The 23090-nt window shown below is 47.8% G+C and overlaps 1 protein-coding gene across 1 annotated transcript; it reads left to right on the top strand.

The window, feature by feature from the left end:
• The first annotated feature begins 12951 nt into the window (after nt 1–12951).
• ODF1 (outer dense fiber of sperm tails 1) lies at nt 12952–21692 on the top strand. Its single transcript, XM_027614261.1, has 2 exons — nt 12952–13392; nt 21109–21692. The coding sequence occupies exons 1-2, from the start codon at nt 13076–13078 to the stop codon at nt 21557–21559; spliced, it is 768 nt and encodes a 255-aa protein (XP_027470062.1). The 5' UTR covers nt 12952–13075; the 3' UTR covers nt 21560–21692.
• Nucleotides 21693–23090: the final 1398 nt, after the last annotated feature.

The raw sequence follows: 23090 nt of genomic DNA on the forward strand, positions 1-23090 counted from the left end.
GCCTGCAGCTCTGCTGGACACACAGGCAGATTATACATGTTCCTCACGGAGGTTAACAAGTCCCTTTTATTGTCTAGGCCCATTTTCCCTTTCACTGTGTTTTCTGTTACAGTAAAAATAATCTTCTTAGGCGTGGTAACACCAGAGCGTTCTGTGTGAGAGGGGTGGGAGGCAGTTCATGTAACCTGTATGGCCAGTTCAGTGTTTCAGTGACGTTATCACACATCCATCCAAATCGCTGTCCCCGTTTCAACCAACTAATGGTGCCCATGTGCTTATGGTAGAGAGGGTGGAACAGTGGGAGGAGCAGGACAAGTCCTGTGGGACCGGGGCTATGGCAATAGAACCAGAGGAAGCCCTCTTCAGCTGTCCCCCTGAAGGTACCAGCAGTGTGGGGACCTTAGAAACTCCCACAAGGATATGTCCTGGCTGAGTCAGGAAGGGGTGTCGGGAGAGGCCGATCTCATTCTGTGGCAGAGCTTTGACAGCTCCGGGCCAGAGGGCATCCACAGCCAAAGGGGAGGAGACGGGCCCAGGGGACCGTGATGTGCTTCCGTACCTGAGGGGATCGCCTGAGGTGCCTCTGGCTGGGGGGCCCGGGGGCACGAGTCGTTCTCCTGACCCTGACAGATGCCCCTGCCCGGGTGGGCTCTGCTTCACCGCCATCAGCTACAGCCCCTGGCGTGTTCTCTGGCAGTCCCTTCACCCCCAAACAATCCTTTCCGTGTCTGCTGGTGACAGGCACCGTGCTGGGCGCTGTGCACACAGAGGTGCACGAGGCAGGCTGAGTGTCTGGACAGGTAAGCCCACCGTCACCCCGGGATGTGTGCTTGAGACAGAGCCTGGCACAGGAGGACAGAGGCGGCTGACCCTGGGAAGTTGTGTTTGAGCTGAGAGCTGAAGCATGAGCAGGGTTAGCTACGAAGGGGGGATGACACGTTGCTGTCTGCAATCAGTCCTCCCCTTCACTCTGGGAACTTCTCCTGCCACCCCTCACCCAGCTCAGGTGAGCCACTGAGTCCTGGCCTGGTAGGGAGGTGGCGAGAGGCAAGGAAGAGCTCAGAGGCTAGGGGAGGCTGGAAGGGGGCGGCTGGTGGGATTGTTCAGGGACTGACGTCCTCCATAAGTTTAAAAAAAAAAACAACCCTCAGTATATTATTAAAAAACAAAACAAAACAAAACAAGAAGGTTGGAGACTAAGAGGTTGTGTTCAGAAACTAGAGCTTCTGGAACGAAGATGAGAGAGGTGAAGCAACCCTGGATGACCGAAGCTGGAGGGACCGGGGCTGGGGCTGGGCCAGAGGTGAGGTGGAGGTAATGGGAAGCAAACAGGTCAAGACACTAAGAACCCAGAGAGATGCGAGCCTGGCAGTTGGCAGGAGTTAGCGGGGGAGACAGAGAGGGTAGGATTGCTGGATGTAAAGACCATGTCTGAGACCACAGACCTTCCAGCCATCGCCATGGCCCTGGGAGAGCACGGGGAGGTTGTAAGGGAGGCTTCCATGGCCCCCGGACCCTGCTCCCCCATTTCCCTGCTTCGGGTGGTGGACTGCACTGTTGTGTGTATGGGGGGGGGGGGCGGGTAGTGTAACTAGGATCGCAGTGAAAGCTGGGGTTTGGGGACAGACCTTGGAGAAACATCAGGAAAACAACACTCCAGCTTTATTTATGTAATAGATAAACATTTGTTTCCAAAAGTAGGAGTAAATGAAATTTAAAAAAAGAAATATAAACTCAGGTATTATGAGTACTCTGACTGTATCCTGGTTCTCTGGCCACCCAGAGGGACCGCTGGAAGGGTAACTTAAACAGTAACAAACCACATTTCTTTGGTAACTTAAACAGTAACAAACCCACCCATGGTTGAGCACCTCCAGCCTTCTGCTGAGTCTTTCCTAGTTATTTCTGGGAGCTCTGCACAAGTGTTTCCAGAAGCTCACAAGTGGCCCTCTCTGGCCCCACTTGGAGTCTACCACTCGGCTCATCTCCCGCTCTCTCTGTGGAGGTTCCTGGTTCTCTAGCCTAGAAGTCACCTGCAGATGTCTTGTTACCTTTCCTGGGGCAGTTCTAGCCTGAGGACTCTGACATCCTAGCCAAGGGTGCCATCTCCTGGGACTCCAAATTGCTGCCTCTAGCCATTTTCTGGAACCTCATTGCTCCTGGATGCCTCTGTCTGCACTGCTGGGACCTCCTCTAGATCAGCTCTGGAAACATCGAGGGCAATTGCTAGTGAAGGGTGGAAGGCACAGAGCTCTGCTCTGTGTTCTGGAGCCTTTGATGCAAGAAAGCCAACTCCTGCTACATGTCAAAATAAGGAGACTATTTCCCCCCTTCTTGTGTGTGTGACCCAAAAGTCAGCTGGGGTCCCTCTGGCCCTGGCTACTTAGAGGCTGGACCCCTCTGTGCATGCCCCAAGATGCTCTCCAAGGTCACTGTAGGAGGCTGGCAGTCTCCCAGACACCTCCAGGCTTGAGCTTCTGGTGTCGCCCCCAGCTCAGGTGTCCCTCACCAGCGCCCACATGCTATTTTGTGCTTTATATCAGTGTGGTCCTGCCATGAACCTCAGCTTATTCTTCAATTTTTGTCAAAAAAAAAAACCATCCCAAAACCCTCCATTCATATAAGTGGTCTGTGAGATGTGATAGATATTACTGAACATTGAAGAAGGGATGGAAGTTTCTATTCCAGGGGCCCAAATTCATAAAGAGATTGGACATTCCTTAGTCTTAAAAAGAACCCACCACCAGTTGTATATGGGTTCACACACAAAACTGGCCAGCAATGTCTCGTAGAGTTTGCACACATGCCTACCCTACATCCTGACCCAGCAATTCTACTCCACCGAAATGCTATGAACGTTCGCCAAGACGTGTGTGAGGAAGACCATATGGCCTTCATCCCAACAACAGCCCCAAATGGAGAATGCCTAAATGTCCATCCCGGAATGTTCATCCATGTGGAAAGCACAAGTAGGCTGTGGTTCACTGGATTACCACACAGCGGTGAAAAGAAGGTGGACACAGGCGCAGGCACCAAGACAGATGAGACTCATAGCCAGGCCGTTGACTGGCACAAGTGAGACACGGAAGGTAGGTTTCTGTATTTTCCCATTTACAGAAAGTTCAAAGCCAGGCAAAATGAGTGTTTGGCACCAGGGAGCCGGTTGGGGTCGGGGGGGTTGGCTAATGGCGGGAAAGAGCCCTGGCTGGGACTTCTGGCACGCTCAGAATGTCCTTTCTCTTGAGGTAAGTATGGGTTATTGTGGGTATGTTCACTTTGTGAGAATTCACCAGGCTGGATGCTCATGACTTGTCACTTTCAAGATGTATGTTATTCTTCAGTAAAATGGATGTTCAATAAAGCCCTCCTGCCACCGAGGGATTTTCTATTGGCCACGTTGGCCTGCATCTCATCTTCCTCCTTCTCCTCTCCCTTCCCACTCATGTCTTGGAACCTGCAGATCCTGTTCTTTCTTTTTTTGTTTTTTTTTGAGATTTATTTGAGAGAGAGTGCGTGCGCACATGTGCGTGCAAGGGGAGGGACGGGGGAGAGAGAGAATCTCCAGCAGACTCCCCACTGAGCATGGAGCCTGACACAGCGTTTGAACTCACGACCTTGAGATCATGACCTGAGCCGAAATCAAGAGTCAGACGCTTAACCAACTGAGCCGCCCAGGCGCCCCTGTTTGCTGGTTTCTAAGGCACAGGAAGTGAGCTGTCTCTCTGCCCTGCCTCCTGACCCCTCAGGGTTCACTCCCCTGACCCCCTCTCCACCTCCCCTTCTTGAATAGAGAGAGTTTTTCCCCTAAGGGCAATCCTTGTGCCAGCTTCCAAGAATACCATTTCCCCACTGAAAATGTTAGGGGGGCAACACCAAGGGGGTTACACCTAGAGCCACAGGGATGTCACCACGCACACTCTTTTCCTAGGGGACTTGTCAGGGGGGGAATCCTGCCCTGTGCTGCAGATCCCTCACCTGTGAAATGGTGATAAGAGCAGCACCCACCTCAAAGGGTTGGCAGTGAGGACCGAATGCCCAAACACGTGACCAGCACCTCGAATGTTGCCTGGGATGTGTAGCCATGACTGCTGCTTAGAACACTTATCTTACAGAATAGCTAACAAAAAAAGCCTCTTTTTTGTTTTTTTCTGTCATAAGCCCTGGCTATGTCGCTGTACTTGAGATTGCAACATGAATCTACGCAGGGGAGGGGATGGACCTAGCACAGGGCTGAGAATAGAATCGGACCACAGACTCCACGCTACTCTGAGTCCAGGACTCCTTCCAATCTGAGCTTTATGCTCCCTCTTCCTTTAGGCGGGTTCCTTTTCAAGAAGCAAATGGACACTAGCTGGACCTACCATTCTGGTCCATGAATCAGACCCAACCAAATCCCTAAAGGGGTCATAACTTGGCTGCAGCCAGGATCCTGCTACATACATTTTTAAAATTTCACTTATAACCAATGAACTTCTCTTTCTTTTACACACCCATGGTTGTGCACACACATATTCACCACTGAATTTTGAACTTTTAACTCTTTCTACTCTTTTGAGATCCACAGCTGCTATTGACCTTGGAATGTTTGCTAGAAGAACAAATAAATGGGATAATAAATGAGCAAGGTATTAAAACAGGAGCCTCAACTTTGGAGAGATTTGAAGCAGGATCTAGAAGCCATGAAGAACCAAGGAGGTTGATCTACAATGGCAGCCTCGATTTCTGAGTTCAAACTCCCCTAGTCCACATCCCCAAATTCCCAAGTCCCAGAAGAAAGAGCCTGGCTGACTAGCTGTGGTTGGGGACCTCCCTTGGGGCAGAAATTTATACCTAGGGTGGGAAGCAGGAGGGGTCTTAGAAGGATTATTGCCAGGATCCCCCCAAATCTTCCCCCTGTTGGGTGGGAGTGGGGTACAGTTCTTAGAGAAAGGGATCAACAGGTAAGCAGATGCCCCAGAATCTCTACAACGTTCTACAAAGTGAGGCTGAATTAAATGTTTTAGGGAAAGCTTAGTTATTGTGGCTTTGAGATGCCAGGGTGCTGTCTAACTTTCAGAACTATAAGTAAAGCAGTGATTCACAGCATGTGATCCCCAAGACCCTTTCAGGGGAATAAGATGTTCTTCCTTTTTAAACTACACATTTGTGTAAAGCTGGATTCTCTTTTATACTTAAGGCCAACATACTGTCACAAAAGATGACGTATCTCAACAAACTGGAAGGCAGAAGGAGATATTTCAGCTGTCCTCTATAAAGCCAGACATTAGAAAGATTTGTGAAAATGTAAAATAATGCCCCGTCATTTTCATTTTTTCTGTTTTGGAAACAGAGTTCCCATAAAAAATTGTTACCTATATTAACATGCAATCGGTTTACTGTTGCTACTTTTTTTTTTTTTAAGATTTTAGTTATTTGAGACAGAGAGAAAGAGATAGTGACAGAGAGCATGAGCAGGGAGGAGAGGGAGAAGCAGGCTCCCCATTGAGCAGGGAGCCCGACATGGAGCTCGATCGCAGGACCCCAGAATCATGACCTGAGCCAAAGGCAGATAGATGCCCAACCAACTGAACCGCCCAGGCGCCCCCTATTGCTACTTAAAAAAAAAAAAAAAGATTTTATGTATTTATTTGAGAGAGAGAGCACGCAAGTGGGGTGGGGTGGGGTGGGGAGGGACAAGCAGACGGCCCGCTGAGTGCGGAGCCTGAAGTGGGGCTCCATCTCACGACCTTGAGATCATGACCTGAGCTGAAACCAAGAGTTGGACACTTAACTGACTGAGCCACCCAGGCGCCCTAGGATTATTTTTTTTAAAGATTTTATTTATTTATTCATGAGAGATGGAGAGAGAGAGAGAGAGAGAGGCAGAGGGAGAAGCAGGCTCCCAAGGAGCAGGGAGTCCGATGCGGGACTCGATCCCAGGACCCTGGGATCATGACCTGAGCAGAAGGCAGATGCTTAACCATCTGAGCCACCCAGGTGCCCGCCCTAGGATTATTTTTAAATGATTGTGTAGTCTGTAAACTTCTCAGTTTTAATTTCTAACACGGTACATATTGATAAATAAGACCCACATAACCATTTCCTCCTCCTTGGGCTCAAAGGAACCCTGGGTCTTGGCCTCTCTCCAGCTCCGGCCCCCAGGGTCCCACCTTGTTCTCTCTCTGCTGGGCTTCTGCAGGGAGTTGAGAAAGAGTCGGGAACCTGAATGTACTTCAGCTCCTGGGCACTTTCCCTGGAAAGCTGAGTCAGATGAACAGGAGGTAAAAAGAGGGTTTTGCATTTCACGTTCTTCGGTTAAAAGCCTCCCCAGCGAGAGGTAGCAAACCCACTGCCGTGCAGAGAATCCTGACAGAAAGGTTCGGCAACTCCTCTGTGGGAATTACTTGTTCTGAATGCATCTTGCTCTGGATGAGCTGACAGAGTTCTTGCTTCTCTACAAAATAAGCCCTCCATGCTGTGTGAGGGAAGAAATTCTTGGGAAGAGGTGTTCTTTGGGGAGAGAGGCAAACTGTTGTTGACAGTAGGGAGCATCTGAGTCCCTGGAGAGGCACTGGGGAAGCAGCCTCACCCACGGCAAGGTGACCGCAGGGGGGCCCCAGGGGTGCAGCAGTGCAGAAAAGCACATTACTCCGTTCGAACAGCAGAGTGTGCAGCAATCAAGCCACAGGTGTGTGGATACTGACAGAAGCAGGAAACCCAAAAGTCCTAATGTTCCAACTGAATTCCTCTTTCACCTTTAAGGTGAAAGGGAAGAGACATCGTCTTTTTTTTTTTTTTTTTTAAGATTTTATTTATATGAGAGAATGAGAGAGAGAGAGAGACAGAGAGCTATCACGAGCAGGAGGGAGGGGTAGAGGGAGAAGCAGACTCCCTGCCTGCCACAGGACCCTGAGATCATGACCCGAGCCAAAGGCAGATGCTTAACCCACTGAGCCACCCAGGCGCCCCAAGAGACATTGTCTTAAGGGACTGATCTTTGAAGATGAAGACACTGGAGGCTGACTACCTGGTGGAACCCCAGCTCTGTCACTTGTTGTGTGAACTCTGTGCCTCAGTCTCATCTGTTAAATGGGGATAAATAGTCTCTCCTTCGCAGGGTCATTGTGAAGATTAGCCTGACACAGGCTCAAACACTCGTTAAATGTAAACTATCATTACTGTTCAAATAAGCATGTGTTAGGAGTTAGGCGGTCATGGGGTGGTGGCTGGAGAATAAACCTTCTCGACCCCCTCGAGCTAATCGGGACACCGTCTGCAGTAGAGGCAAGCCCTTCTGTTTCTGGCAGGCGGACAAGGAAATGCATTCTTATGTGTGAATGATTCCAGGGTGAAGTTCAAGGAAGTGTTTTGGTCTCTGTCCTCATCAGGAACAGCCCAGATTGGAGCTAACGATTTTTCTTGGGAGGGGGAGGAGAAGGGACATGTGGGTATGTGAGAGGGCAGGGGAAAGAGGAGTGAGAGCCCCTGGCTGTCACAGAGAACCCAGTGCTCAGAATGGGGCTCCTTACTAGCCTTTAAAGCAGAAGCACAGGTCTGCACCCCACGGAGGCCAGCCCCATCATTTAAACTGGGCGCATTGTGGATGGACCACACGAGGGACTTTGTACTCCCACCTTCTTCTCCTGCCTGCATCCCCCACCCCAGTTTTGATATTAAAGTCCCACATCCAGGAAAGCATTCATTCCCAGGCAAAGTACCACGTCCACTCCTCAAATCTTAAGGAGGAAATTTACTCATGTATATACTTGGCCTAAATTCCCATGCCTCTTTTCTAATAACGCCTGAATGATCTTAGTTGCTGAAAGAAAAAACAGGAACGGCTGAGATGCTTATTCAGACCCTGCCAGCGAAGAGCAAACTCTCCTCCCCAAATTCACTCCGTTGGGCACAGCTGGAAAATTATTGACCAGCACCCTCTTCCTTCTCATCCCTCCTCACCTTATTTAGCAGGAAGATATTTGTTAAAGACCTTGTAGGACCAGGGGGAAGGGAAGAGGGATAAAATTATACTAGTCAATATGGTTGGTCATAGGAGTCCTGGTCATCCTAAACCATTAAGGGGACACCCCATTCCGTATATGACCCCCAGTTCTTCTGCTTATCTGCCTGAGGTGCTCGAGCAGAGACTCCTGGCCCAGTAGGAAGAAGGTCTAGATGACTCCAGTTTTCCAAAGCTGAAGTTCTGAGGTTCTGAGCTCAGTGACATGTCTCTTGCCCCAGAGACAGTGTCCATGGGTGGGCCTTCCCAGGTGTTTCTAGACATTGCCCTAGTTTGAATCACCATGTTTGGTCCATTTGCTCGTCTCTTTCCCAAGCTCCAACTGGGGGTCATACAAACAGCAGATTCCGGGAGCCTTCCATGCTCACTCTCTCCCCTCCTTAGCTTCCTCCCTCCCAGATGAGAGAGAGAGAATTATTTTTTATGAATCAACATTTCTTAGCAGCATCAGGTTTTGATTTGTCTGTGGTCTAAAGTGCTATCGTGCACTTACTTAGGGCAGTCAGTAATGGCGGCTACCTTGATGCAGCTAGTTCTGGGTTAAGAGGAAGGAGCTGGGCTAGCATGGGACCATATCCACTGGAGCAACAGTTGACCTACAGGTTCAGCTTGGAGCAGTCCTCCTTGGACAGGTCCCGGGGGACAGGTTGTTGTATCAGTTGTGTTCTTCAGTTATAAGTAACTGAAACTGACAGAATAACTTAAGAGAAACAGGAGTTTATTGGAAAAATATGGAGAGTTCACAGACTCAAAGCAAAGCTAAAGAACCAATTTGAAAACAACAGAATAGGGCAGGTAACTAAGATATTATCTCTTTAGGGTCTACTGTCAGCTGCAGCCATCAATAGTCTCCCTGTGAAAGATCAGATTCCCAGAAGAGAGCCGGATTGGCCGGCTCTGGTTGCGGACATTCCTCGCCTTGACTGGGCAACTTTACTGGTAGTACCTAACGGCAGAGGGCAGGGTAGGAGGGGAGATAGTTATTTTATCCAAAGAAGGTGCCCTGGATAGTGGGCAGGTCAAACATTGGATGTCCATTATAGGAAGACTTCCTGGACAGCAAACCTCAGAGGAGTGGTTCTGAAGCCCACTTGGGTTTTAGAGGCAGAGGCCAGAGGTGGGATTAGCAATTCAGTGCAAAGCTAATACTGTGACGGATAGTACACTCTCAACAAGTTTCATTCTAAAATTGGCAATAGCCTCTTTGAAGACACTCAAAAAAATCACCAAAAAAAGTCTAGAAAAGAGAATTTAAAAAGTCATCTATAATTCCACTTCTCAGAGATAACCACAGTTAATTTCTGAGGGGTTTCTCACCTTCTGTGATTCTTGTTAACATAGTTGAGAACTCATCATGTATAGGATTTTGTATTCAATGTCACATATTGATCCAGTGATTGGTGGAGGAGTATGTTTGTAACATAGGCCCATTGAATGGACTTGACCTGTAACTGTCCAGCTGGTGGAAGAGGCAGAAGGACCTTCTTTGGCTTATAGTTCCACCAACACTGAAGACCAAGCATCCACTTTGCCCAGCCTGGGAAATTGCCAAGGCCTGCCTTCCATCCCAGAGGAGGTTCTATCTGGACATGAGCCAGGGGGGATGGGAGCCTCCACAGACACAGTCCTCTGTAAAAAAGGGCCCCTACCTCCATGTTAGAGCCCATGGAAGCTCCTTGTGTGTATGCATCAGGGGACTGTGACTGTAGATCATTCCTGTGGGTTTCTGTAGAATCTGGTGAATTTCTACAATCTCCTTATGACATACATAGGTCACATTTCCATCTGATCTTTAAAGGAGATATTATCTTTAAGTCACTTGAAATGATGTCAAGAATGTGCTTTTTGGTGAAGAGTAAAATCACTAGGAGGATAGGATCATGGAAGAATCCTAGCTAAAATAAAGCTGTAACCATCTTTGTAATGTGCCATTTATATACAGACGTGTGTACTTAAATTCCTGAACCTGTGTATTTAAGAATCTAAAACCAAAAGCTTGTTTGTTTTAACCTTTGCTGACATTTGCTAAGGGATAGAATTCATTGTGATATAAGAGTTCAGAAGTCTATCACTTGCAGCTAAAGAAATCTGCATAATTCCTTCAGTGAACTCTCAGGAAAGAGTGGGCCATATTCCTATTAACCGAGTTCACTCTTCAGAATTGGGTGGGATCACTCTTGAGAGACGTAAGCATTTGTCTATAGAGGAGGAAGATTCACTTTCGCTTTACCGTATCCCATGTGAGTAAGGGGCCAGCCTCCCATTCTAATAGCTCCAGGGAAACATCTTCTTTACTAAGACACCTCACCTGCACAGAAAGGGACCCCCTAGGTCACGGCTGGGGAACACTGGGAAATACTAGGCTTGGTCTAGTCACAAGAGACTTTAGTGTAGGAGGCTCTCACCTCTCTGATTACTCCTTCAGTGAGTAATCGTGAGCTCCTTCACTTCCTCCATTTCTTGTTATTGTTCCTTGGGATTGTACCTGAGCCCTCTTCTTTTCTCAATCTGTTCCTTCTCCTGAAGGATCTTGTGCACTCCAGGGTTCCAACTGCGTATGGACTTGTGGCTCCTGAATTTGTATCTCTGGCCCAGTTTTCTTTTGAGTTCCAGAGCCACTTATCTGCAGTCTATTCAATGTTTCCACCTTACAATTGTCAGTAATACCTCATATTTAGCATATCCCCCAAACTCACTCTTCTTCCTCAGTTAATGGCAACCATTCTGCCAAGCTAGACACCTAGGAGTCATTCCGGATTCCTCCCTACTTCATCCTCATTCTGTTCACTAAGTTTGGTTTAATTCACTCATTTGTTCACTCAGTGAATAAGTTTTAAGCCCCTATTATGTTCCAGGCATTGCACCGGGTATTTAATGGTGAGCAAAAATAGACAAGGTCCCTTCTTCATAGAGCTTACAGCCTAGTTGGCGAAACAGACAAATGATGTTATGAAAGGAATATGTACTTAAAATGCTTTGTGGAGGAGACCAGGAAGACTTCTCCGGGGAAGGGACATTTAAGAGGGGATCTAAAGAATGCCTCAGGAGTTGACTACGACTAGATCAAGGGCATGGGGTGGGGAGCTCAATTTCTAAACAGATGGAACAGTGTGCATGCCAGTCCTGAATGAGGTGAAGTAAGACTTTGAGAAAGGCCACTGTGGCTGAAGCATAATGAATTATAGGAATAATAATGGGGGAGGAGGGGGAGAGGGAGGCGGAGGCCCTATTGTTCAGTACTTTATAAGGATTTGGGCCCTTTCTCTAAGAGGACAGAGAAGGGTGGGTGGGGTTGGGGGTGGCAGATTTACACATGAAAATCACTCTGGCTGCAATGTGGAGAATAGATTGGATGAGTCTGAGTGGACCTGAGGGGAAGGGGACCCCACTGGTTCCTTCTCGCCGTCCCTACAGCCATGATCCCTAGTCCAGACTTTGGCTGTCCTTTCTTTCCAGCAGAAGTCACCTCTACTGTTGTCCCCTTACAATGCTGGGGACTTACCTTTCAACTTCTTTCTTTTCTTTTCTTTTTTTTTTTTTTTGATGTTTTATTTATTTATTCATGAGAGTCAGAGAGAGAGAGAGGCAGAGGCAGAGGGAGAAGCAGGCTCTTTGCTGAGCAGGGAGCCCGACGCGGGCCTCGATCCCAGGACCCCGGGATCATGACCTGAGCTGAAGGCAGACGCTTAACCATCTGAGCCACCCAGGCGCCCTCAACTTCTTTCAACAGAAAAGAAAACTGGTGATTCTTCACTGTGCTCAAAATAAAGTTCAAACCCCTTAGTTGGCCCACCAGTCCCTTCAAACCTGGCTCTTGTCTCCTCTGGTGCCACGTTCAACTGCTTGTCCTCAAGTACCCAAGCCTTACTCCATAAAAAGGGGATCTGAGAACTGGAGAGCAGGCTGAAGGGAGTGGCCCAGAGCAGTAGAAGTACCTGAGCCAAGGTTGAGTCTGAGCCCAAGGTCCAGCATATTGATCTAACTGGGAGCACAGGAAACTGGCCCAGGTGAGGATTTCAGGTAGTTGGCTTCAAGCAACTTCAGACAGTTGGCTGTCAGAGTATCAAGGAGCAATACCTGAGAAGCACGTGGGGACAAGGTTTCTAGAGCCTTGGACGAAAGACCGGAGATGAAATGCTGGGAGGTGGTGACCGAGAGGAGCCCGAGCACTGCGAGATGAGAGTTTAAGGGCAGGACCCCGGGCACTGGAGAGCTGAAGCTCCCGGGCAGCAAGGATGCCAGATAGCAAAGAATGGGCAGGACACGGGCGCCTGGGTGGCTCAGTCCATTAAGCGTCTGCCTTTAGCTCAGGTCATGGCCCCCAGGGTCCTGGGTTTGAGTCCCATGTTGGGCTCCCTTCTCAGCGGGGAGTCTGCTTCTCCCTCTCCCCCGCTCCCCACTCCCTGCTTGTGCTTTCTCTTGCTATCTCTCTGTCTCTCAAATAAATAAAATCTTTAAAAAAAAATGGGCAGGACTCAAAGACTTGGGGCTAAGAAGGTCAAGGATTCAGGCTGCCTTGAGAATGACTCGGTAAGAACACACAAAAGCTCTGCAAAGAAAGAAGGCTTTCTGCATATCAACTAGGAGCCAGAATGACTCCTAGAGTATAAGGGGCAAGGCTAAGTGTCAAGTCAAGGCTGGAGCCCGAAGGGCAGAGAGAAAGGAGCCGGGCAGCTCCTTCCACCCGCCACCCTGAGATCTTAGCCAGTCCTAAGGACATACACGAGCGGAGGACATTGACGTTTATGGCCATGAACCCCAAAGGGCTGGGATTGCTTGCAGGCCCCACCCAACCTCAGGGTGAATGAAATCTCAACATTAGTGTGGATCTGAGAGCAGCTCTGTAAATCTAAGGAGGGTCTCTGGAGACCATGACTATGTACAGTTCACGCGGTAACCAGAAGACTATGACATACTTGGAGGGTGGTGAGGTCACAGAACCCAAGCTTTAAAGTAAGTGAACCATGTGTGCCTCGTTTATTTTTCAAAGAAACTTCTGAGAAGAGCTTAGAACAATTTTTTCCCACTGAGTGCCATTTCCCAAAGGTACTCACAAAGCAATAAGGTGTAACTGTAATGGCTGCACTGAGTTGTCTTCTGGACAGTGTTAGAAGGGACATAAAGAAGGTGGACCGAGAGCTGAGGCAGCTGCGATGCATTGACGAGTGCACGCGGTGTCTGTGCGACCTGTACATGCACCCCTACTGCTGCTGTGACCTGCACCCCTACCCCTACTGCCTCTGCTACTCCAAGCGGGCACGCTCCTGTGGGCTCTGCGACCTCTACCCGTGCTGCCTGTGTGACGTCAAGCTCTACTGTGTGCGACCATCGCTCAGAAGTTTGGAGAGGAAAGCCATTAGAGCCATAGAGGATGAAAAGAGAGAGCTCGCCAAGTAAAAGAACTTCCTACGATTTTTAGAGTCAGTGTACGAAGGCTTAGGAGTCGCCGGGGGTGGGGTGGTGGAAGGGGGCGGGGGGATGGAACAGTAGACACTGGAACAAACATGGAAAGGGGCTGGAGATAATGACTCGGGTGACTTAGCACAGGTTTCAAGAAAAGAAGGGTAAATGGGTCCATGACGGGAATTGTGAGATTCTCAAAAGCCTGTGGAATGATGTCGATTGGCAAGGTGGTGGGTGGTTTAGAGCCGGAGTGCCAACTTGATAAATAACAGGGCTTTAATGAGGGGAAGAAATAGGGGGTGTCGTTAAAAAGCTATTGGAAGAAGCAAACTAAACATTTTTTTCTGGTTATGAGTGAAGTGATTTGAGTATTTTCGGGCTTACAGGAATGACTACAGAGAAGCAATAACAATTGATCAACTCCTTAATGTTTGCCAGAGCCTTTAAGAGCAGGGGAGCAAACTGAACAACAGAGGCATGCCCTGGGTTTGGTAGGAAAACCCTTCTCCCGTTCCCCAACTCCAGGCAGCCTTAAAATCCATCTGGAGTAGACCCTGTTATGTCGGGCTCCCCCTCCAGCAGCAGCAAAGGTGGTGAACGGGAACTATGGAACCGAGAGTCACAGCGTTCAGAACAGAGTTGAGAGGGCTCTAATCGAACGGGGTAATTTTAAAGCCACTTTTTACAATTTTGTTTGATCACATTTCCTTTGCTGGCCTGGAGAAAGCTTTCCATTTCTAACTTTCCACTGTTTGCCAGCCAGTCTGGTACAATTGATGAAAACAATGGTTGAAAGCATTGTCCTCTGGCTAAATAAATTTATATGATAATAAACAAATAAACCATACACTGGGACACTAGGTAGATGTAAAGCAGAATGATGAAGCCTTTTACGCGTCGATGTATTGAATGAAAGAGGCAAGAAAAACTACTTAATATGCTACTGCTTTTAACAAGATGGGCACAAATGGTTGATAGATTTTTTTTTGATCGAAATATACTTGACATATACCACTGTGTAAATTTAAGGTGCGTAGTGTTTTTGATACATTTATATATTATGATGATTGCCATTATGGTGATAATTAGCACCTCTATCATGTTCCATAAAGATCATTTCTTTTTAGTGGTTGGAATAATTACATTCTAGCCCCTTACCAAGTCTGATGATTATAATACGATATTGTTGTCTATATTCACTATACTGTCCATTAGATCGCTGGGACTTATTTACTACTCATTGCAAGTTTCTATCCTTAAACAACATCCTTCCTATCCGCATGGTAGATTAATAGATTAGATGGGTAGACAGGGAGGGAGGGATGTAAGTAGGTAAATAAGTAGGTGGATGGATGGAAAAAGAGAGAGTTGGAGACAGAGACAGACTCTTGATACCAGTGACTGGGATATTACACTAGAAAAGGCAACAGGGCAACTATTATCCAAGTCATCAGTCACCAAAGGTCAGGAATGAACCCCTCTCAATGGTTTGGGAGGGGCCTATTGCGTATAAACTCATCTACACTCAATTTGAAACAGTTTTTATTTTTGCTCCTCAGAGTATCAGGTTAGGTAAGCTTTGCACACTGAGTCGGAGATTCCTTTTTTAATTGGTCTACATGAAGGGTTGGTTACTTGTGAGCAGGCCTGTATCCACTGTCCCTGTGTCTCTGAATCCTTGAATACCCTTGATCCGAGTCCTTCCAGACTTTGTCTCCTGGCTGTCTCTCCTCTCCAGACTCTCCGAGAAGAATGCCTCTCTGTTCTTCACCCTCTGGGCACCCTCCACCAGCCCCAGGAGTCCCCATTTCTTGGCATGCAGTAGACACAACCTCAAGCTGAAGTCTCAGCAGTGTGGTGTATACAAGAGATAATGCTTTCTATGGGTTGTGATATTTTTTTCGACAATGTCTGGGTTTTTGCTGATTTTTTTTTCCTCTGCCCGAGGCAGTATACGAAGTTGGTGATGTCTTTACACGAATTCCCCCATCTCTGAACTGATACCTCTGAGTCCATTCTGGAAATGACCTCGGGCTTACCCTCTTATGTCCCCTCCCAGCCACTTTCTTCCCATTCATACCATCTTGTGAAATCCTCCTATGCTCGATTTCTGACAGCTTGACATTTCACCATCCAGGAGGGCTTAGTGTCACCTGCAAACCTAAATATTCAGTTTTCCTGACCACGGATGAAAATGTTAAACCCTGATCTAGCCCCAGTCCCAGAAGACTCCTACTGTTAGTAATTTTTCTTCCAATGAAATGCCTCCTTTTCCTTATCTCTCACCTAGCTCCTAATCCATGACTAAAGAGATCCAGAAATAGCATGTTGATTCAATTTTTTTTAAACAACCTTTGGTGTGAAACCTTGCCCAAGGCTTTGTGAGTTTAGAAATCATATTCACATGACCTTCTACCCCTTTAAAGAATGCTACCAGTTTGGTTAGGTAGGACATGTCCTTTCAGAAGCCAGGCTGTATTATCCTGAGGTTCTTTGTCCAGCGGGAAAATTCCCTGGTCTATAGCTGCCACGGCCCCATTGGAATTGTTTTCCTGTGTGAGAGTCAATCTGCTCTTTTAATAACTGGTAAGAAGGCTTGGCTGACATTTCTCCCCTAAGTGGCTTGAGCATTCCTGAGTGTATGTTATCTGACTGATGTACGTGTGTGTTTTTAGATTAGGTGTAGGTCCAATCCATTTCCATTGTGTACCTAGCTGCTGCTTCAAAAGACATCTTGGCAGTAACTTCCTTAGTTGAGACTCAAGTAAGTACTTCTGTTTTTTAGATTCTTTAATGTTCTCTTTTCCTCCCCAAACTGCCCGTTTCACCGCAAGCACCAGTGGTTCCCCTGACTCTACCTTCTTCTTCTGGATTTGGAGGGACTGCGGGAACAGAGTCTGGCTTCCTCTGTAAGAAGCCACGCCACCAGCCTGTCTTGAGTTTGCACCTGATTCACCACCACGCTTCATGGCCCTCCCGATCCTCTGTACAGAAGGGCCATAAACCAAAGCCAGGCCCTCCTCTGCCCAGTGTTGAGGAGTTGATTCTCTAATAAATGGATGCCCCTTTTTGACTCTGACCCCCGGCGGCGCTAGTCCTTGCAGACAAATGCTTGATTTAGGGCTGTGCTGTAGGGCTCAGGGCTGTGCATTGGGCTCAAGCTCACACCCTTTACTTATTAATACCTGGAAACTCAGACTGAGACTGCGCTTCCCTTCACTCACCCAACTGTCTATGGTTGGTCTGAATCACAGTGAGAAATTTCCTTGAAAATCCCCACACTGGAGGGGCACCATCTTCGGCAAACTTCAAAAATCTGCCCTCTCCTTTCCTTCCTTGTTTTCTTTCACGCTCTAAGACCAAGGTTTTCACTGACTCACTCTTACGTGGTCTGGCTGATGACTATCAGCCTCAGGGGGATCTAGGCTTACCTCCCCAGGCCTAAGCCCTCGGGACATCTCTCCACTCTTCCAAGCTCTGACCCACAGGGCAGGGCATAGCACTCTCTCCCCCAGCACCCCTGCAAGAGGGGAAGCGAGTGTGGCCCCCTGTTCCTTTCTCCTCCTAATCCTTTCCTACCCCCAGGTTAGGAGCCCAGTCCCCCCAGCGGGGCAGGGGTAGGAATGGCCGCCCATCTAAGCCAAAAGCATGTCTATTATTTGGTTTGACCTTATTGGTTAATGATACAGGACTTGGAGCTTGGTGACTTAAAGCCTTAGGCTTCAGGGAAATCTGAGTATGGTGGAGCCAGGTCCAGCCTGACAAAGAGACTTACCCTTTATTGAGTTCTCATTCAGCAGGTGCCACATTCCATCTTCATTTGATCCTTGCAACATCTTGGCTGTCTTAGAGATGACGAAACAGACTCAGGAGCAATGTTCTTGACCACTAGGAGTTGGGAGAGCCGGGACTTGAAGCCAGGTTGGCCTGAGTCTGGAATCCATGTGCTTAACCACCTGGTCAGTGGCTCTCACAGAGTGGGCTCGGACCAGCATCACCTGGAACTTGTTAGAAATGCAAATTCCTGGCTCCTCCGTGGGCCCACCAAATGGGAAACTCTGGGGGTGGGGCGAAGCCACCTGTGCTTTAACAAGCACCGCCGGGGACTCTGATGCACCTGCATTTGCTACTCTCAGTATCAAACAGAAGTCAGAAGGGAGGGCAGAGAAGGGGAAGAGGGAGAAAAAAGAAGAGAAAGTGAAAGATGAGTTGCAAAGGAGGAATGGAGTTTTGTGGGTCTTTGGAAGGGGAGTACTTTAGGAGAAAAAGCAAAGTACTCCAAGGACAGCTACAGGAAGGCACACTTCCCTTGGCTCCTGGGTAGAGATAGGCCTTTTTGACATCTTCATTATTTTATTTAGCACCAGGCTGGACCTCATTCATATCTTTGTGAAAGGGGCTGACTACATAGCTCATCGTTGCCGGTGGGGGGGCGGGTAGGGGGCAGGTTGTGTCACTTTCAGGAGCTTGGTCGCACACCCCGGAGAACTTCAGCTGCAGAAGGGAGGAGGGCTGGCACACCCAGACACCGTGGGCCACTTGCTTTTCCCTCAGCTTCTCTGGAGGTCTTCTGCAACGAACCAAGGGGCTGATTTCCCTACGTTAACTGTGCTCCAGCTCCCCGCTCATGATAACAACTACAGGAGGCAATCTCCCTTTGCCCAGAAAACCACAGAGCCATGGAAATTCCCTTGCGGGGTGATAGGTACATCGCCAGACAGGAGTCAAGTTGCAAGTTCAGAGTTATAGCTGATGAGTAAAATGTGGCTTTTGCAATTTCTCTGAAACCCACACATCCCCCACCGATAACCCCTGACCGAGAAGCAAAAGGAAGAAGACACCTAACTTGGCCAAGACTTTTTAGGCAATTTCTCAAAGACTCGCATTGGTGAGACTTCTGCGCAGCTGCTGCAGGGGCAAAGGGGCCCGAGGGACAGGGCCAGAGGAAGACGGGGACCTGAGCCACAACAACAACAACACACGCAATTGCACACGGAGACTTAGACTGCTGACAGGAGGAGAAGGATCTGGAAGCTGGCTTTGTCTTGTAGAACTGGCTCCCAGATCCATCTCCTGTGAAGGGCAGGAGGCCTTTGACGGAATCAGGATGGCAGTAGTGAGGGGTCCTAGCAATCCGGCTTGGGCTCCGTGGTCCTGTTTTGTGAGGCCCAGCCCCCTTTACAGCAGGGTTTGAGGTTTTCATCGCCAAAGGGAAGGTCTGAGCTGAACAGAAGGACTTTCATTCTCAGCCCATGTCCACACTGTGGGAGGTCCTTGAGAGATCCAGGTGCACCCATTCTGCTCTCTGTTCCACTCTCGGCTTTGGCTGCTCAGGCTTCCAGGCCCTGGTCCATCTAGAGAGGACACGGGGCATTTTGGGGAGCTATTCTCCGTCCATCCAGGGAAGACAGAGTGCGTTTTCTCCTGTTTGTTTTGTTCCACAGATATAAAGATATTTTTTTAGAAGTCCAGTTCTCTTCTTTTCTCCTTAGTATGGCCTGTGTACGTATCCTGGCACACTCCGGGCATGAGAGATATCTGTGCCCCGGGCAGCCCACGTTCCTTGGGGCTGGATGTGGAAAGGAAGCTGGCTGACTGTCACAGTCCTCTGGGTGCCTTGCACAGTTGTTTCTGTTGGCCTCGGTGTCTTCTAGGAGATTATTCCATTTAATCACTTGCAACTAGCCTCTTAAGGGCCTTGATTTGTAACCTTCAGTATAAGGGCTCACACTTGTTAAACCAATCATGTTAGGGGTCATCAAGGGAAAAATACAGATTCAAAGCAGTATGTATAGCATGATTTCATAAGAACACACGTAAGAATCTACATCTGTATGTAAAAAATACACAGAGAGAAGAAAATCTAACACCAAAATGTTATATGCTATATAGGATTATGGGTTGTTGTTTTTTTTACAAAATATTCCATCTTTTTGCTTATCTGTATATTTTTGAAGTTTTCTGCAATGAACTCGTATAACTTATATAACAAAGAGTATAAACAAAATTCAGCATAAAAGGAAAGAATTAAAAAGGTATCTCAAACCGATCATCCAGGTGCAAAGTTTAGATTTGTCAAACTGGAAGAGGTTCTAGAAATTGCACACTCCCAAGACCTTCCTTTGGAGGCCAAGAGATGCAAGAAGATTTGCCAGAACTGTCTCTTAGAACACAGATTTTTTTTTCCTGTTAAGGGATGAAAAGATCATTTCAGAATATTAGGTTGTCTTTGGAAGGATCAACAAATAGAAAAAAGAAAAAAGGACCCTAAGGAAGGCCAAAGCATGTAGGGCTAATGCCAGGCTGCCCAACCTGTGTGCCAAGAACTACTATAAATACTTGTCATTCATTAATTTAAACCTCACAATCCTAGAAGTAGGCTACTCTTATTGTTCCAATTTTACAGATGAGGAAACTGAGGCACAGCGAAGCTAAGTAACTTATCCATATGGCAGAGCCACCATTTGAACCTAAAAACTCTGGCTCAGGAACCTGTGCTCTTAGGTACATGGCTTTCCTACTTCCCGATACATTGCAGGTGTTCAATCAGTGTGAGCCGCTGCTGTTACTTTTTTACTATGAAGGTTCCCACAGGACTGTGAGCAGTAGCAAGGGCAGCGCTGTAGGAACCATGGGGACCTGTGTTCACCGCTCCAGGGGCTGCAGACAGCGGTAGTTACCGACTAGCAATGCAGGGGTGGGGAGAGAGGAGGAGGGAAAAAGCCCGGATTTGTAGTGTTTGCCAATTTCCATAGTGTAAATACCCCACCATGATAGATTTCGAGCTATCAACAGCAAGTCAGTGGATGGGAGGTGGCTAGTGACGGGCACCATCAGCCCTTGCAAGCTGGGAGGACCCGGATCCAGCTCACGGCCCCTCCCAGGGGACTGTCCCTGCTGGTGCCCGCCATCCCGAGTCTGGAGCAGCCTCACAGCAGCAGAAAGAGGCAGGCCCCTGGGGGGCAGAGCTGAGCTGGGGCACTTTGGCCTTGCATTCGTTGATGAAGCTTTCAGGCCGGGTCTGTGGGATGGCCCAGTGGTGGCACCAGTCTTGTGGGTAGCAGGGCTGGGTTCTGAGGCTGACAGACATCTTTAACATGCAGATTTTAAATGGCATATCAATTGGATCCCCTTTAAAAAAGGCTTGAGTCCACATTTAATAGTAGTAATAATGATCACAGTAATAACTAAGCAAGATTTATAATGTGTCGAGGACGGCATTAAGCAAAACTCCTAATCCCAGCTAATCTTCCAAAAGCCCTATGATGGAGGTACTGTTATTATTTCCATTTTACAGATGAGGAAACTGAGGCAAGTTTCCACAATTAATAAGAGAAGGAGCTGGGACTCAAATGCAAGAGAAAGATCTGGAAGGCCAAGCAGCCGACTGCTGTTGGCAGAGGTTTATATGTGGGAGAGTGCGATTTACATGGGAGAACTCTCATTTTTTACTTTATACAATTCTGTAGCGTTTGACTTTCCACAATGACTAATGTTTACGTTTGCTATTTTAAAAAAATAGAGATCAGGCGCCTGGCTGGCTAGAGCATGTGACTCTTGATCTTGGGGTCGTGAGTTTCAAGCCCCAAGTCGGGCCACGGCTTACTTAAAAAATAATAGTCACAAAAAAATAGAGATCAAAATATTGTTTCTCAAGCTGTGTCTGAGATCTGTGTCTGAGACGCTCTCCTTTTTCTCAATTTCAGACTGAGGAGAACCACAAATAGAATTCTGGCCTCCTCTTGCTGTAGCAGTAACATTTTAGGATCAGTAAACGTGTGCGGCTTTGAGCCTGATCAAGTCAAAGTTCGGGTGAAGGACGGCAAGGTGTGTGTGACGGCCGAGCGGGAGAACAGGTACGACTGCCTCGGGTCCAAAAAGTACAGCTACATGAACATCTGCAAAGAGTTCAGCCTGCCGCCCTGCGTGGATGAGAAGGACGTGACGTACTCCTACGGGCTGGGCAGCTGCGTCAAGATCGAGTCTCCATGCTACCCCTGCACGTCTCCCTGCAACCCTTGCAACCCCTACAGCCCCTGCGGCCCCTGCGGCCCCTGCGGCCCCTGCGGCCCCTGCAGCCCCTGCAACCCCTGTGATCCCTGCAGCCCGTGCTATCCCTGCGGGAGCCGATTTTCCTGTAGAAAGATGATTTTGTAAAGCGTAGGAGCCCATGACTTAGTGGAAATCCCGTACTCCAGCCAGGCAGCTTTTCCAGTGTGTTTCTCCTCCTCTTCCCAATGGCCCGTGGTACTCAAGTCCCTAGGAAACTGAATACATAACTGCAACCCACCGGTGGTGTGCGTGAAAGTCTTTTGGCTCAACCCTCTGTGTGCTCCCTGTACCAGCGAGCGCCAGCTTCCGGGAAGAGATTCTCTCTGGGTGGGCATCCCCAGACATTGTTTTTCCAATTGATCCAGTGCGATGGCCTAGCTCAGAAACCAAGCTGGTAAAACAGACAGGAAGACTAGTGAGGTTGAAAGCAAGCACTTTGCAAAGCTACAGCAGTGGGGGAGCACCGGGGTGCAAGCTCTGCCCAGGAAATGGGCTGGGGGTTTTACTCGGTCAACAGGTCCGAGTGCAAAAGGACGGGAGTGGGGGGATGCACGTTCACGGATTTAGGGTGGGGTGTTCATAGACAGCTTTTCCTTTCTCAACATTTCTATGATTTGGAGGGGAATGGCAAGCTCTGGTTCAGGCTGGTTTGCAACCTCCTTGTGATTTATTTCAACTGTCTGCTTTTCTCAAGCCCTGAAACTTCTTGTAGGCACAGTAGTTCGGTTCAAAGTTCATGAGTGAAAAACTACAGCTTTCACAACATGCTAGAGTATCACGAAATGATAACCTAGTTCACCTGAAGGTGGATCCTCGTGGACATACCCATGAGCCATCCATGATCGCCAAGACAGAAGTAAGTGTAAAGGAAGGAGGACCTGTTGGGAGGGATCAGAATGAGACACGGGCCAGTTTTCGAGCTGACTCCTGGAGGAAATGTAAAACCCTCACGTTTGCACAGTGTTCTTTCAACGGTCTCAGCTACATGTGGATTAAAGCAGTGATTCTCAGCCTCGACCACACATGGGAATCACTTGGGGGAGCTTTAAAAATATGGATGGCAAACCAAAGGAAAAAAAGAAAAGAGTGAAAAATACTTAAAAAGAAAAAGGAAAAACAGGACTTTTTTAGAAAAGAAAAAAAATACTGATGCTTGGGTCCCATTTCCAGTTTCTAATGTAGTATAGATTTGAGGTGCAGCCTGGGCATCAAGACTTTTAAATGCCTCCCCAGGTAATTGAAACATGCAGCTAAGGTTGAGAAACTCTGCATGGGATCTTAAAGCTCTCCCAGCTTTTTTTCTTTAAAAGCTTCCTTCAAGTTCAAGGTTAAAGAATATTGATGGTAATGGCAGACATATTTTGCTTTCAATTGAGGGAAGTAATGGCCCTCTAAACAGGTGGTGAATAAAAAACACTGAACATCTCAGAAATTTATTACCTAGGAACCAGGTATAAATAAGTATGTCTGTGGGTACTAAATTGTAGAGTTACACTTAGAAGTGTCTTGCCATAACTTGATTTATAAATATTCTAGTTTCTAAGTTACAAATTTTTGAAAATGATTTTGAAAAAATTTCACCCTGTGGAGTCAAACGGAATCCCACGTGGGTCTTAGACAAACAGGAATCTCTGTC

This window comes from Zalophus californianus, chromosome 4 (genome assembly GCF_009762305.2).
Source record: "Zalophus californianus isolate mZalCal1 chromosome 4, mZalCal1.pri.v2, whole genome shotgun sequence".
NCBI classification, from domain to species: domain Eukaryota; kingdom Metazoa; phylum Chordata; class Mammalia; order Carnivora; family Otariidae; genus Zalophus; species Zalophus californianus.

Coding starts and splice junctions, on each gene's coding strand:
- ODF1 (XM_027614261.1), top strand. CDS start 13,076: ATGGCTGCACTGAGTTGTCTTCTGGACAGTGTTAGAAGGGACATAAAG. Junction 13,393..21,108: donor GAAAAGAGAGAGCTCGCCAA/GTAAAAGAACTT, acceptor TCTCAATTTCAG/ACTGAGGAGAACCACAAATA.